At 38.5% G+C, this 15,664-nt stretch overlaps 2 protein-coding genes across 2 annotated transcripts; both read left to right on the top strand.

Moving 5' to 3' along the window:
* Positions 1-6,069: 6,069 nt before the first annotated feature.
* LOC101616268 (olfactory receptor 51G2-like) lies at positions 6,070-7,056 on the top strand. Its single transcript, XM_004650738.2, has one exon. The coding sequence runs from the start codon at positions 6,070-6,072 to the stop codon at positions 7,054-7,056; it is 987 nt and encodes a 328-aa protein (XP_004650795.2).
* A 7,382-nt stretch (positions 7,057-14,438) lies between these two features.
* LOC101597744 (olfactory receptor 51G2-like) lies at positions 14,439-15,386 on the top strand. Its single transcript, XM_004650959.2, has one exon. The coding sequence runs from the start codon at positions 14,439-14,441 to the stop codon at positions 15,384-15,386; it is 948 nt and encodes a 315-aa protein (XP_004651016.2).
* The last annotated feature ends 278 nt before the right edge of the window (positions 15,387-15,664 follow it).

The following is a 15,664-nucleotide window of genomic DNA, read 5'->3' as shown; positions in this document are numbered from 1 at the left end:
AAAGTTCTTCATGTAAGGCTAGATTTATGTTTTATGTTTTTTGGTGCACTGATAAATTATATATAATTCTGGTTATTCTCAAAGGCCCCTGTAATTTATTGATAAATTCTGCAAGACTATGTTACATGCTCATTATTTATTACCTCAAATAATGATTCAGTCATTATTGTTATTACACAGCTAATTAATATGCATTTTTATAAATTTCATGTGGCTTAATTTGCTAACATTGCTATAATATTTCATATCTTTCCTGTGCTAGATTTTCATATCACTTATGCATTAACAAAAAATAAATAGGGCTGGAGAGATGGCATAGTGGTTAAGTGCTTGCCTGGGAAGCCTAAGGACCCTGGTTCGAGGCTCAATTTCCTAGGACCCACATAAGCCAGATGCACAACGTGACGCATGAGTCTGGAGTTCATTTGCAGTGGCTGGAGGACCCAATGCGCCCATTTTCTCTCTCTGCCTCTTTCTCTCTCTGTGTCTATCTGTTGCTCTCAAATAAATAAATAAAAATAAACATCAAAAAAATTAAAAAAAATAAAATAACAATAGATAATACTCATTTTGGAAGTAGTGAAAACACTTATCTGAGTATGTTTACTCAGATTAAAATACTGTAGTTTGGGGCTGGAGAGACGGCTTACTGGTTAAGCGCTTGCCTGTGAAGCCTAAGGACCCCGGTTCGAGGCTCGGTTCCCCAGGTCCCACGTTAGCCAGATGCACAAGGGGGCACACGCGTCTGGAGTTCGTTTGCAGAGGCTGGAAACCCTGGCGTGCCCAGTCTCTCTCTCTCCCTCTATCTGTCTTTATCTCTGTGTCTGTCGCTCTCAAATAAATAAATAAATAATTTTTAAAAAGTACTGTAGTTTGGACTTCCGGTTAAGATGGCGGCGTTGGTACCATGCCAAAGCAGCCTGGGGGGAAAAAGACCAAAAAACCTCAGCAAAATACACACTTTTACTAAAAACTGAGGTGTATAGGAAACTGAAGCAGCAGTGGAGAAGTAGGAGAGATCCAAAGCATCCAGAGCCTGCACAGGCCGGCAAAAGCGGCCCCGGCAGCTCCGCCAACCGCAGCGGTGGCGGCGCACCAGAAAGCCACCAGGCTCGGCTCCAGCCACACGAAAAGCCAGGTGCGGGCGCTTCCCTCACACCGCGCTCTCCGCACCTCAGGAAACGTGAAGGGAGAGCGGCAGCGAGCAGCGGAGGAGCAGACCGCGAGGTAGAAGAACGCTTGGAGCAGCGAGACAACCAGAGCAGCTGCAGCTCCCTCCCCTCCCCCACCGCCTGAGCCCAGCTCCAGCCAACAGAGCAGCGGCCCGGGACCGGGCCATGCCAACTTGAGCCAACAGCGGGACCCAAGCAGGAGCAGAGTTTGGCAGCAACATCGGCAGCTCCGGAACTGGTACCAGCGGCCCCAGCAGCAGCAGACCCAGGAGCGGCAACAACAGCAGACCCAGAAGCAGCACAGTTCCAGCAGTGGGGGTGCTGATCTGCAGGGCCACAGTTGCCAGGCTTGGTTTGCCCCGCAGGAAAAGCCAGTGCCCAACTCCAGAATTCAGAACAGCAGCCCGACGACCCAGCCAGCACCTTGACTGAGACCAAACTCATCCAAGGTAACTGGGTTTGCACCAGGGAAGGGTCTCACTTGGTCAAAAGCTGACTGAGATCCCTCAACAGAACAGAAATCTTAACCTCTGTGTTGATAGAGGATCTGGTTGTTATAATAACTACTCTGGCATACATACTTGGGGCTGTTTTTGACTGAATGGGTACAGTGTTTAGTTAACTTTTAGAATCTACCGGTGTTTTATTCCACTCAGCCTACTTGAATACTCCCATAGCAGGGAAACTCAACCCCTAGGAGCATCTTTGTAGATACTCTCAGAGTCTTAAGAGCCACATCTAACACCTTAAGCTCCTACCCTGAAAATATATAACATCAAATCAATTGATACAGCTAGGAATACCCAGCTAGCTAGAAAATCCAAGCATTAACATAATCCAAGATGCAAAAATATATACATTATAACACAAGAAACACTAAAAAGCAAGACGAGATAAATCCACCTAAAAGTATTAATGCATCAGAAATGACCTCCAGTGAGAACGAGTTAGAGGAAATGCCTGAAAAAGATTTCAAAAGAATGATTGTAAATATGTTCAAAGAAGTCAGAGAACAAATCAAAGGAGTCAAAGAGGAACTTAAAGAGGAAATCAAAGGAATCAAAGAAGATGCAGGACACCAATTTCATGAAATAAAGAAGGCAATACAAGACATAAATAAGGAAATAGAAATAATAAAGAAAAACCAGTCAGAATTACTAGCAATGAAGAACACAGTTAATGAAATAAAAAACTCTGTAGAAAATCTCACCAGTAGAATGGATGAAGGAGAGGACAGAATATCTAAGCTAGAAGACCAGGTGGCAGATCTAATACAGGCCAACAAAGAGAAAGACAAACTTATAGAAAAGTATGAGTGGGAATTTCAAGATATTCGGGATACTATGAAAAGATCAAATATTAGAATTCAGGGCATAGTAGAAGGAGAAGAATTTCACTCAAAAGGCATAGTAGGTGTCTTCAACAAAATCATAGATGAAAATTTCCCCCAAATTGGGAAAGAGGTGTCAATACAGATACAGGAAGCCTTAAGAACCCCAGCCAGACAAAACCTGGAAAGAACCTCTCCTCGCCATATTATAATCAAACTTCCAAACACACAAACCAAAGAAAAAATATTGAAAGCAGTTAGAGAGAAAAATCAAGTTACCTACAAAAGTAAGCCCATCAGGATTACAGCAGATTATTCAACACAAACTTTTAAAGCCAGAAGGGCTTGGGGTGATATATTCCAAGTTCTGAAAGATAACAACTGTCAACCAAGGTTACTTTATCCTGCAAAGCTATCCATTCAAATAGATGGAGAAATAAGGACATTCCATGGCAAAATCAGGTTAAAGGAGTATTTGAAGACAAAACCAGCTCTACAGAAAATACTTGATAGAATCCTCCATGCTGAACAAAAGGAAAAGCACACATATAAGGAACCTAGAAAAAACAAGCTATACTCAAATACTAGTTAACAGAAGAGAGCACAGGTAGAACCAGAACCACACACACAAAAAAAATGGCAAACATAAATACACACCTTTCAATAATATCTCTTAATATCAACGGCCTCAATGCCCCAACGAAAAGACATAGATTTGCAGACTGGGTTAAAAAGCAGGATCCTACAATTTGTTGTCTCCAAGAAACTCACCTTTCTACAAAGGATAGACATTACCTTAGGATGAAAGGTTGGAAGAGGTGTTTCAAGCAAATGGGCCTAGAAAACAAGCAGGGGTTGCTATCCTAATATCGGACAGGGTAGACTTTAGTCCAACGTTAGTCAAGAAAGATAAGGAAGGTCACTTTATACTGATTAAGGGCACACTCCAACAGGAGGACATTACAATCCTAAACATATATGCACCTAACATGGGGGCTCCCAAATTCGTCAAAAAAGTACTGTAGTTTGTAATTGTTTCAAAACCTCATACCAAGTGCTCAATAATCATATTTTTTCATGTAAGTGAAATATAAGTTGTAAATTTGAAAAGAATGACAACAAATACTGAACAAAATTTTTCATTTGGAATTTTGTTAAGAAGTTGAACTCAGAAGCAGAAGGTAGAATTTTAGTTACCAGGAATTATGATGTAAGAAAATTGGGCACATATCAAAAGTTATAGGATTTTAGACAAGATAAAGATCATGAAAGTGATTATATATGTTAGGGACTATAGCTAATGATGCTGTACCTGAAAGTTGCTGAGAGATTAGATATTAAGCATTCTCACAACAAAATTTGTACGATATGCATATAATAGTTATATAATACCTTCAGTATTCTCACAATGTGCACATATATCAAAATATGTTTATACCAACCAATTATTGGTTTGTAATTGTTTATTTCAAATATTTTGCTTCTTTATTATGAAATGTAGTTATAATAGTATGCTTTAATGTAGTTTAATAGTATGCTTTACAGTGCCTAGCTCAACTCAACCTAGACTCTTCTTAGACAAACTCACTGTTTCTTACTTTAATGAATTACTATTGCAACTTGTGATCTTTGTAATTCAAATGCAGTGGTAAGAAATAATAGAATACTCTTACAGGACTTTAAATTCCAAGATGAAAATGATCATTGACATTTATGTTTCTAATGTATATTTAGGGTATTTAAGGACAATGACATGAAAGAAAAGTCATTTCTGAATGTTAATGTAAGTTCTCGGAATACTGAATGTTTCTTCTGAAAAATTTCATATAAATTGAAATGATGGTACAAATGTCAATGAAAAGAATTCATTGAAAGTTTTCATTCTTCCACAAATATGCTGTGAGAATAAGAAATGTCCTGTAATTTATAATTCTCATGCACTGACTTTGAAGATAATTGAGCTGATACAAATACTTATTGACATCTACCATGAGGAACTTTATGTTGACCATCTGATAGAAAGTGGTCCTGAGCATCTGGTTTGCCTGCAGTTATTCTAGGAAGTAAACAGTGTTCATGATAACTCTCATATCAAGGGAGAAAAAGAGAATGTCTCAGAAGACTTTGGTACTCAGAGGAGAACTGGACAAGCATTCAAGTAGCTTAATTTAGGTTGCAAACATTCTAAGTCATCAATGAGGAGAAGAAAGCTGTCCTTGCAGAATATTAGGAAGTATGTTACCTTGAGACACCAGGTAAGAGAAAACTAGAAAACTGGTTTATTTTAATATAATTTGGAAACAAAATTGAAACCAAAAAGACTTTGGATAAATTATGAGTATGGGAAATCTAACCTAATAAGAATCACAGGGGTCAGGAGAAAGTTGCTCTCTGTGAACCCAACCTAAGCTGTTTTCATCAAATATCTGATGTATTTCAACAATGATACAAACACACACACAGGATGAGGTTTATAGTCTTGAACTAGAGATTTGGAACACTGCCCATGTCTATGGCAATGCTGACCCTAGTCTCACCTTATTACTGAACCTAAGCATTCCTTGCGACCAGGGAGTATCAATTGCGAAGAGCCTCAAAAAACAAAGAACTGAAGATAATTCTATCATCACTTAGCTCTAAAAACCATAGCAAAACATCAGACCAGCCTTCATTTACTCTTAGCAAATCGAGAATTAGTCTTGTAGATACTTTCTTTTTTTTTTCCCTTTAATGCAGCAAAGTTTTAATTAAAGGGGAAAAAAATCCTATTTTTTCCACAAAGTATTTTCTAAGTTCATTGTAAAATGTTACTAAAAGGGAATCTAGACAACAAGAGAACCAATTTTTTTTTTATTAAATGAAGAAAGGATTGTCATGTAAAATGCATGTAAAATTTTCTAAACAATTGTCTTTTCAATTTCCGCACTCAACACAAAAGGAAAAACTCTAGCAAATGTGAGAATGCCATAAAAGCTGGGAATGTACCTCAATGAGTAAATCATGTGATTGTCGTGCATTTGGCCATGAGTCAAATTCAGAGTACCACATAACTGTGTTGCTATGAATAACTAACATCTCTCAATTATAACCAAGAGTGAAAGAAATCGTATAGAATAGTGCAAGACTGTAATTACAGAGCAAATTGTGATTCTATGTTGCTTTCAAGAGACTTTCAGTTAATGCTCCATATCAATTTTTTTTTTTTCATTTTAAAATGCCATTTAGGTGTCTTGTAATCACAGTAAGTAGGACACCAGTCTCATAAAATAGTATTTTACGATTTTAACACTTGGACTAGATTCTTTTTTTTTCTTCTTTTCATTGCATACCTAGAGAATTTTATCACTAAAGAAGGTACCTCTCTCAGGCCCAGATTGTATAATGGGAAACATAATTTACTCTTCTATTATTAAAAAAAAATCTGTTTAAAAGAGAATAATCATGAATCTAGCCATGCTTGGTGATAGGGAATATGCATTCAATGTGTAGAAATTTTGGAGTCCAACTTTAACCTCTGTTTCTGGAACAACACTTTGCATTGTAGGAGAGACATGCAACCCGGGCATCATGGTTCCTGTCAACAGCACCGGCTATATCTTCTCTGCCTTCCTGGTCACAGGCATTCCAGGGCTGGAGGCTGTGCACATCTGGATCTCCATACCCTTTTGTGCCATGTTCCTCATTACCTTGGTGGGTAATATGACCGTTATCACCGTTGTGTGGAGGGAAGAGACCCTCCATGTTCCCATGTATGTGTTTCTGGCCATGCTAGCGGCCTCTGACCTGGGCCTGGCCCTCTTCACCTTTCCCTCCATGCTGAGGATCTTCTGGCTAGATGCTAGAGAGATGAGCACCTTGGCTTGCTTCACACAGATGTTCTTTATTCACACCTTCCAGGACTTTGAGTCAGCCATCATTCTGGCAATGGCCTTTGACCGCTATGTGGCCATTTCTCACCCGCTGCACTACTCTTTGATTCTCACCAGCAGTGTGATTGCCAGGATAGGCTTGGCTATTGTTGTGAGAACCGTCACTGTACAAATACCTCTCCCCATCCTCTTGAGAAGGCTTAGCTTCTGTCACACCAACGTACTTTCTCATTCCTACTGCCTGCACCCAGACATCATAAAGCTGTCCTGCTCTGATACCAGGGTCAACAGCATCTTTGGACTGTTTGTGGTGATCTCTACCATGGGGCTTGACTTTCTCCTCATTCTCTTCTCTTACGTGTTGATTCTAAAAACTGTGCTGAGCATTGCTTCCCATGGTGGTCGCCTCAAGGCTCTCAACACCTGCATCTCCCACCTGTGTGCTGTGATCCTCTTCTTCACGCCCATGATCTGTTTGTCTATGTTGCACCGCTTTGGCCCAAGGCTTCCCGCATGCATCTATGTGACCCTGGCCAACATGCACTTCCTTATTCCTCCTGTGATGAACCCCATTGTCTATGTGGTAAAAACTAAGCAGATACGAGACAAAATTCTGAAACTCTTTATTCAAAAAGCACCAGAGAAATCACAAATCATGTTTATAAACCAAATCATGGTAAACTAATATAATGGTCACTGATGTAACTCTCATTTCTGCAATGCTGCAATTTTACCTAAGTCTATATGGATATTAAAACAAAGCAATAAAAGGTCCTAGTACAATGTAGTTTGGGAAATGGCACAAAATATGATTTTTTGTTTCATCCTCAGATATATAAAGAGTTAGGGAGATGGCATTGAAAATAACTACAAAAAAACCTTAATTTTGCCTATATTTTTATATCAATACCTCTATTGACCACCCATGTGTAGGATAATGTCAATCTGTAGCATCATATTCTGTCCTTGAAACAAGCATTGCTTGAAACTCTATAAACTGACAGCCATTTCTGTGGCATTATACTCCATATGCAATTCTGAGTACATATAGTATGTTAAAATGACAACATCCATAATTTGTATGTAATAACTTTCTACTATAAATGTAATATTGGCATCAATGTAAGTACATTTCCTAATAATATACTTATACTTTTGAGTTTGACTTAAGAATAACACTAGATTTTTTTGCAAGTGAAATCATGGCAAATTAATCATCTTTAACTCAATTTATTTTTTGATGCTAACAGTGTATTCCTGGTGTTCTTGATGATACTGGCTACAATTTCAAACACAGGAAACTATTCCTCCAAGACAATACTCCCTCTCCTTAATATCATATACATCAGTAGTTATTTCTGTTATAATATTTTTAATATCAAAGAGATATTTGCATCTCTTTTATGCAAGAAGATGAAATATTTCATCTTTCCATTCACCCATTGCAATATCATGGAGATTTTACAATCTTATCTCACTTAGGATTTTTTAGTTTGTCTTCATATCATATTATTGCTTCTATGTTAAAAGTTTTAAACCAACAAACAATTATTAAATGATTAAATAGGCATATACTTTATACATGAAAGTCAAGTTTTGAAGTAGAGTAGATTATAACACAAGCTTTTTTTTATATCTCACTGAATTATAAACTTCCAGCCGAACCTTCAAGCATAGTGTCATAAATCTATTGATTTCTAGTCTTTCCTTATTTGTTTTATTTTACTTAATTTAATTCATGGTTGGATATGTGTATATAATTAGCAAGTTTCCCACCATCAGTATCAGAAAATCAACCTTCCAAAAGTTAGTCATATTTTAATCATACTGAAGGGAAACAGTTCTAACACAGATTCAGTGAGAACATGATTTGTTGTTGAAAATGACAGGAAATACTTGTAAGAGTTACTTCAAGAGGGCTTTGCTATCCAGCTCTTGCAGACTTCTGAAGACATATCCATAATCTTTGACCAAACTCTGAGAACTGAATATGTATAATGTTAGAATAGTTAGAATTAGTCATTTTAATCATCCAAGGCAGCAGCTCATGAAACCAGGGAAGTAACATATGTAAACATATACAACCACGTCAGTAACAAGCGATTCATTGTGAGTACATGTTGCCCAGTATGCAGTCTTCAAGGCCTATAGATATTCTAGACATGTGCCTTTTTTAACCAGCTCCTGTAGGGTCTCAGGGCTCCAAAACACAAGCAAACTCCCTAGACAGAAATATCTCACAGTGTCCGAGATCCATTGGAATGGCTGCTGACAGACGGGAAATAACTGTGTTATTTCCTGGCTGACCTTTGCCTATACCAGTTTCCTCCTGATCCTGCTAGTGTCCTCTGAAATAGTTACTCATAATCAGGGTATTCTTTTGCCTTGAGTCACATGACTCCTTCAAGAGCACCACAGAGTGAGTGTGCATGTTCATTACTCCTTATTCCTAACTTGGTCTCCATCTCTCAACTAGACAGGCTATTCCTATGTAGCTCTATCTTCACTACAACCGAAAATTTATTTTTTTATCTACCTTTGTTCGGCTTCAAAATAATTTTCTATGCTCATCCCATATGATCCTCTTGAAACCTTTTTGATACCTTAAAATTATCCTTTAGAAATTTGTAGCACATTATATTAAAGAAAGTAAAGTGAATAGTGAGAATGTCAGTGAAAATCAAGCTGTGGGGATGGAGATGTGACTCAGTGGCTAGGGTGACTGCCAGGCATGGGCAAGCCCTGGGTTCTACCCCCATCCCAGCATAAAACCAGGTGTGGTGGCACATGCCTGTCATGCAAGCACTCAGGAAGCAGAGAAAGGAGGATCAGAAGTTCAAGGTCATCCCTAACTCTAACCCTAACCCTAGTGGGCACCTACATGAGACTCAGACTAAAATAAAGAAATTATATGCTTTGTAACAAACAATAAGCATTAAGAGATCAGTTCAATGAGTTTAGATTAGAGATCATTTATTAGTATAATATCATGCTTCAAGTTGCTAAATATTAAATGATAACTGACTACTTGTTAAATATATAAAAGTTCTTAAAGGTGGAGATTAAAGGAAATAATCAGAAGCCTCCCTTTATCAGAAAAGAATGCCACTTGAAAAGACTGAACATAGCGAAAATCTAGGCACAGAAATTTCAAATGAAGGCTGGGAAGATTTCTCTCACATGCACAAAATCAATGCCAGGAAGACACACTTTTCATTGTTACTTAAATATTACAGCTAGATAACTAACTTTTGGAAATATGTAGTATAGATATTTTACTTGAACTGCTAATGTCTTTACAATTAAAGGAATCATAAACTTCTTAATAAGCTGTGAGCAGTGCGTTGTTTGGGGCATCAAAGTGATTTGTTTTACGTGTGACATAAGATTATCAGTTTGAGTGCACATTTGGATCTATGCGGTGACATGTTTAGAACTAAAATTATCTCAGACTGAGAATAAAAGAAATTCAAGCAAAGCCGAAGGACATTCAGTTACATATTCTGAGCATATATTGTGTACTAGTCTAGAAAACTAGCAAACACTCTTAATAATTAGAAATTTCCAATGGTGCCTGGCATGTACACACTTAATGTCACTCTGGTTGCCTATACCTTGGGGATTAGAAGTGGGCCTCCAGGGAAACCAGAGCCAAGAGTTTATAACCCTGCTTGGTTGGTATTATACTCAAGGCAGGGAGCCTCTTGAGGCCCCAAGCTACACCACCATCCATAGAGCTTATGCCTCTGCCCTGGAATCTGGTGAGTTATGGAAACACCTTAAGCTAGGTTATTTCAAATCATATTATGTATAGACCTGGGATAGAAGTCAAGGGACAAGTATAAGTTATCCAGGGAATGATTTAACCTATGGTGATAACTGAAGAAAAAGGATACTTCATGGAGGCATTTAGTACTAGTAAACCTCTTATATAATATAGTTTGGGAAAACTATGACCATTTTTCATCCAGCAATAATTAGGCAGTTGCCTTTAGAGTTTAAGAGTGAACATAAATTAAGCTATATTTCTATATCCTACATGTAGGACTACAAAATACTTGATGGAATGAATAAAATAAAGGGAGAAAGTGAAGGTAGAAGGAAGAAAAACAAAAAACATGACTTCTAATTTTCTCGCCAATGTAGTTTTCAAATGAAGTGTTAGAGATTTTATCTTCAAAATAAGTTTAAGGAACCGACTATTTTGTAATATAAAATTCATTTTGTAAACAGTATTACACATGTATTTCCTCTGAGCTTCCCAGTGAAGTAAACTTCAGCTGTCTAAGACATGGAAAAATTAATAAGTCTCAGAGATTGTATTATAAAACTACTTGGGATTAGTATAAGCTACAAAAACCTCAAACTTCACGAACTATTCAATAAAAACACATCTGCTCAGGACTTATGACAATGAGAGTGAAATAAAACTGTGATCAGGTTATTAGTAGCATTTCAAAATTTACATGCAAACTCATGTTGTGCCTAAGATGGTCTCTTCTTTTTTTATTCCTCATTAACACATGTCATTTTATCATTTAATTGTGAATAAAACTGAACATTATAATGTGTGGCTTCTCTCCAACTATAGGTAAATGTTAAAAGGATTTTGCTATAAGTTGATAAGCATTAAATAACTACATGTTAAATATATAAAAGTTCTTTAAGATGGAGATTAAAGGAAATAATTAGAAAGCTCCATTTATCAGAAAAGAAAGCCAGTTGGAAAGACTGAACATAGTTAAGATCTAGGCACTGAAATTTCAAATGAGGGCTGGGAAGATTTCTCTCACATGCTCAAAATCAATGCCAGGAAGACACACTTTTCATTGTTACTCAACTATCACAATCAAATAATTTGCTTTTGGAAATATGTATTTTAACATTTATTCTAAGGGATGTCAGCCAATATATCCAAGTTTGGACTAATGACCTTCAGAAACTCCTTTAGATTCTTCATGACATTTCCTCCCACCCGAACCCCCATCCCCACTGGCAGAATTCAAGTAGAGTAGATAATATTTGCATTGCGTACTTTGTGATTGAAAACATCTAGTTAAAAGTTTATGTGTGAGCAATAGTTCCCTCATCTTCTTCCACACAGAATCTGGAAAAAATAGAGGCAAATAATTGACAAGCAGAAGCTTCTAAGTCTCTAAATACCCAGTGCCATGGCCAGGCCTCCTTTTCCTCTTGGTAAACTAATTTCCACAACTAATACAAGTCATCCTGGTATCCTGATAATTTTACTGTATCAAACTTTGAATCATAGAAACCCTTATCTCCCACTAGACTTGAGCAGTGTATCTGGATGAATTATGCTAAAGAAATGCGTTGCCATTTCTAAGTTGCAGGAGCATTCATTTTCTCTTTTTCTGTCTTCCTGCCTTGGGTAGTTCCTTACATTTATAGTGCCCCTGAATCTGCCTACCCAGGCTCATATTGAGGGGAACCTCTTCCCTTTGAATAGATGAAAGATTCGATCAATGATGTGATTAGGTCCTCCTACAGCTTGAGTTCTGGCCTGGGAAAGACTCATGACTGTGGGTTGACCTTGTGCCCTGTGTCTGAGTACATAGGTCTGAGAGTAGCAGGTCTCTTTTCTAATACGCTTTAGAACATGGAATCAAAACAGAGCCTCCAGGTAGACCCAAGGCTTTCCACCTGTGGAACATTCGCCTCATTGCCATGTATTCCTGGGTGTGTCTACAGGACTTTTTCTTCTAAAAATTACCATCTCTTTCACTAGAATCTTGTTTCAGGACAGGATTGGCTATGGGAGTCCAAGAAGAGTATTAAATTTCTCCCAGAATTGCTAAATTTCAACTTATTCATTTTTAACAAATACAAAGTTGATTTCTATTCTTTTGAAAATGTTATTTATTAATAGAAGTGTTGTTGACGGGAGGAATGATTATTGTGGAGTTGACAGCACACTGTGGCCAGCTGCATACAGACACATGTTAGAGGCAGGCTGATGAACACAATATATTGTTCCCCATCTCCACTTTGGTAGTCAATATTTAGAGGGTTATTTTTTTTCTAGCATCATGTATAATCCTGGTAGCTCAGTTCCCTCATTCTCTCCAAACACTCAGTTTTAACCTTTATTACTTCTCCTTTTTTCAAATAGGATAGATCTTTCTCTCTGCTTTGGTATTCTATATGCATGACTATAATTATTTTTATATAGCATATTTTCTATATTTATTACTAAAATTTATTTATTATCCAGTTTACATAACAGGTCAAATTTTGGTACCATAGTTAAATCTTCATTAAAAGTCCTTTTTTTTGTTTGTGTTTTCCTGAGGTCAACAGTTAACATGTGGGAGACAGTTTGTAGACGTTCCTTTTGAATTACAGAGCACCATTGGACTGACTCGTGGGAAGAGATTAGAATACCAGGCGTTTGCTACACCAATCACACATGCTCTATGTTGCCCTTCTTAAAAATGCTTAGAAGTGTCCACCATTACAGAAAACTTCTCAAGGCATTCAGGGGAGAAAATACCATTTAATGCACAATATTTACATGTCAGTAAGATTTGCTCTAAACCATATAGTTGAATTTTATACCTTATTCTTTTTTCTGCAAATGTCACAATTTATCTTTTTCTCTACAGCTGAAAAATATCCCTTTGTGTATATGTACCACATTTTCCTTATCCATTCATCAGTTAATTTACATCTAGGCCGATTCTATTTCCTAGTGAAGAACAGTAAGTAATGAACATGGATATACTCATATCTCTGTGGTAGACCTTTGGATATATTCCCAGAAGTGGGATAGCTGGATGATATAGTTTTAGCCTTTTCAAAAACCTCCACATAGGTTTCTGTAGTTACCACACCAGTATGCAACCTAACTATAAGTGTCTTTGGGCACTACTAAGAATCATTTTTCAAAGGTAAGTTCTGAAGAAAATAATGCAGATTCACAATTGGCATGTTTTATCTGCTGATACACAATAAATGCCCTTCTGAAAGAGTTTATGCATATCCTGTGATAACTGAGCTACTAGGCCTCTAAAGGGAGAAGCTACATGTTACCAGACATCATTACTAACATTCAGTTCAGAGGCAAGAGTTCAGTGAATGTAGCATCCCATTGGCAATATATTTTAGTTCCAAGTACAATTATTATCTAGCTATCCCAACATTTTAGTGAATATCATGCAGAAATTCTGAGAAGAAATATAAATCAAATGAGCAAGTATGCCAAGATCAAAGCTGTCCTAATATCACTTTTACATAGTATTTGCTTGTAATCTGTTGGGCTTATTTCAGAAAAAAAAAATGTCATATGTGGTGATGTTAGGAGTTCACACAATTTTCCATTTCTTCTTTCCCTTAGAAACTTACCTATACTCTGGTACTAGAGATGATCTACCTTGTGCATGTGGATCCTATTTTCTCAGTATAAATTTGTCCTTCTTAATTCTCAAATTCTGAACTATCTTCGTGATGCAAAGGAAAACTTTCTTTATGATAGTGGTCCAAATGTACTACTAAAACTAAGTGAAGCCTGAAGAAAAGAGTGAGCACTGTGTTAGAAAGACTGGAATGTGAAACTGTGAGGAAAACAAGAGCAAAACTCTGGGCAACAACAATGGTGCTAAGAGAGGTAAGGTGATAGAAAATGTTATTTAAGGGTTTGGAGAGATGGCTTAGTGGTTTAGACACTTGCCTACAAAGCCAAAGGACCTTGGTTCCATTCCCCAAGACGCATGCAAGCCAGATGTATAAGATGGCCCATGCGCCTGGAGTTCATTTCCAGTGGCTGGAAGCCCTGGCATGCCCATTCTCTCTCTCTCTCTCTCTCTCTCTCTCTCTCTCTCTCTCTCTCTCTCTGTCTGTCTCTCTCTCTCTCTCTCTCCCTTCCTTCCTTCCCTCCCTCCCTCTTTACCTCACTCACATAAACAAATAAAAATAAAATATTTTTGAAAAGTTTTGTGGTTCTAATTCTGTAAAGGAAAGAAAGAAAAGAATTTTTTTTTTTTTTTAAGTAGCAGTTTTCTAGTTTTCTTCCTTTCCGGTTCCCCAGGGCAACCACTATCTAGAGTGATGGCAGTTTCTAAGAACAGTAATACCAGTTACTTCTTCTTCATATTGATGGATCTCCCTGGCCTGGAGGATGCTCATTGCTGGACGGCTATTCCTATCTGCTTCATCTATCTTGTGTCGGCGGTGGGCAACCTCACCGTGATGCACGTTGTCAGGAGCGCGCCCCGCCTGCACACGCCCATGTATCTCTTCCTCTCCATGCTGTCCCTGGCTGACCTGGGCCTCTCGGCCTCTACGCTGCCGTCAATGGTCGCCGTGTTTCTCCTGGGCCGGAGGGTCGTCGGCGCAGCAACCTGCTTCGTGCAGCTCTTTTTCATCCACACGTTCTCAGTCATCGAATCGGCTGTCCTGCTGGCCATGGCCTTTGACCGCTGTGTGGCCATCCGGGAGCCTTTGCGATATGCCACCATTCTCACAACCAAACGCATCGGGGTCATCGGGCTGGCCATAGTGACCCGAAGTGTCCTTCTCCATCTGCCCTTGCCCGTGCTCCTCGGGAGACTGACGTTCCAGCCAGTCGGCTCTCTGTCGCACTCTTACTGCGTCCATCCTGACGTCCTGAGGCTGTCCTGCGGGAGCACAAGGGTCAGCAGTGGCTTTGGGCTGTTTGTCCTGCTGTCCACGCTCGGGACGGACGCGCTGCTCATTCTCTTCTCCTACGTGCTGATCTTGAAGACGGTTCTGAGCATCGCTTCCAACGCGGAGAGGCTTAAGGCCTTTAACACCTGCCTTTCCCACATCTGCGCAGTGCTGCTATTTTACACACCACTGGTTAGCTTGTCCATGATCCATCGCTTTGGGAAAAAGAAGCTACCGGCTCAGGCGTACATGCTTCTTTCTTACCTGCACTTTCTTATGCCTCCGATGCTCAACCCAGTTGTCTACAGCGTCAAAACTAAGGAGATCCGGGTCCGCATTTTAAAACTGCTCTATCCCAAGAAGCACTGAGTCACAAGGATGAGACACTGTTGGGTGATTCCAGGACCCTCGATAAAGGTGTGCTGCCTAAAGACACCTGGAGAAGGAATAGTGCTGTTTCCCTCTGATCTAACACTTAAGTAACGTTATAATTTACTGTAATTTTTTGAAATATATAACTTTACTGGCTGAAATGAAATTAAAATATACACATTTAAGATGATTTTAAGATATAGTATGCTTGACTGAGTCAAATGCAAATTAATAGCAGTGAAAAGATTATGTTTCTCTCAATTATTTCTTGTACC

This window comes from Jaculus jaculus, chromosome 3 (assembly GCF_020740685.1).
Source record: "Jaculus jaculus isolate mJacJac1 chromosome 3, mJacJac1.mat.Y.cur, whole genome shotgun sequence".
In the NCBI taxonomy this organism is placed as follows: domain Eukaryota; kingdom Metazoa; phylum Chordata; class Mammalia; order Rodentia; family Dipodidae; genus Jaculus; species Jaculus jaculus.
Note: the sequence above shows the minus strand (reverse complement) of the source record. Positions and strands in the feature narration are given on the sequence as shown.

Bases quoted from the DNA above. Each gene is read 5' to 3' on its own strand.
- LOC101616268 (XM_004650738.2), top strand. From the start codon at position 6,070: ATGGTTCCTGTCAACAGCACCGGCTATATCTTCTCTGCCTTCCTGGTC.
- LOC101597744 (XM_004650959.2), top strand. From the start codon at position 14,439: ATGGCAGTTTCTAAGAACAGTAATACCAGTTACTTCTTCTTCATATTG.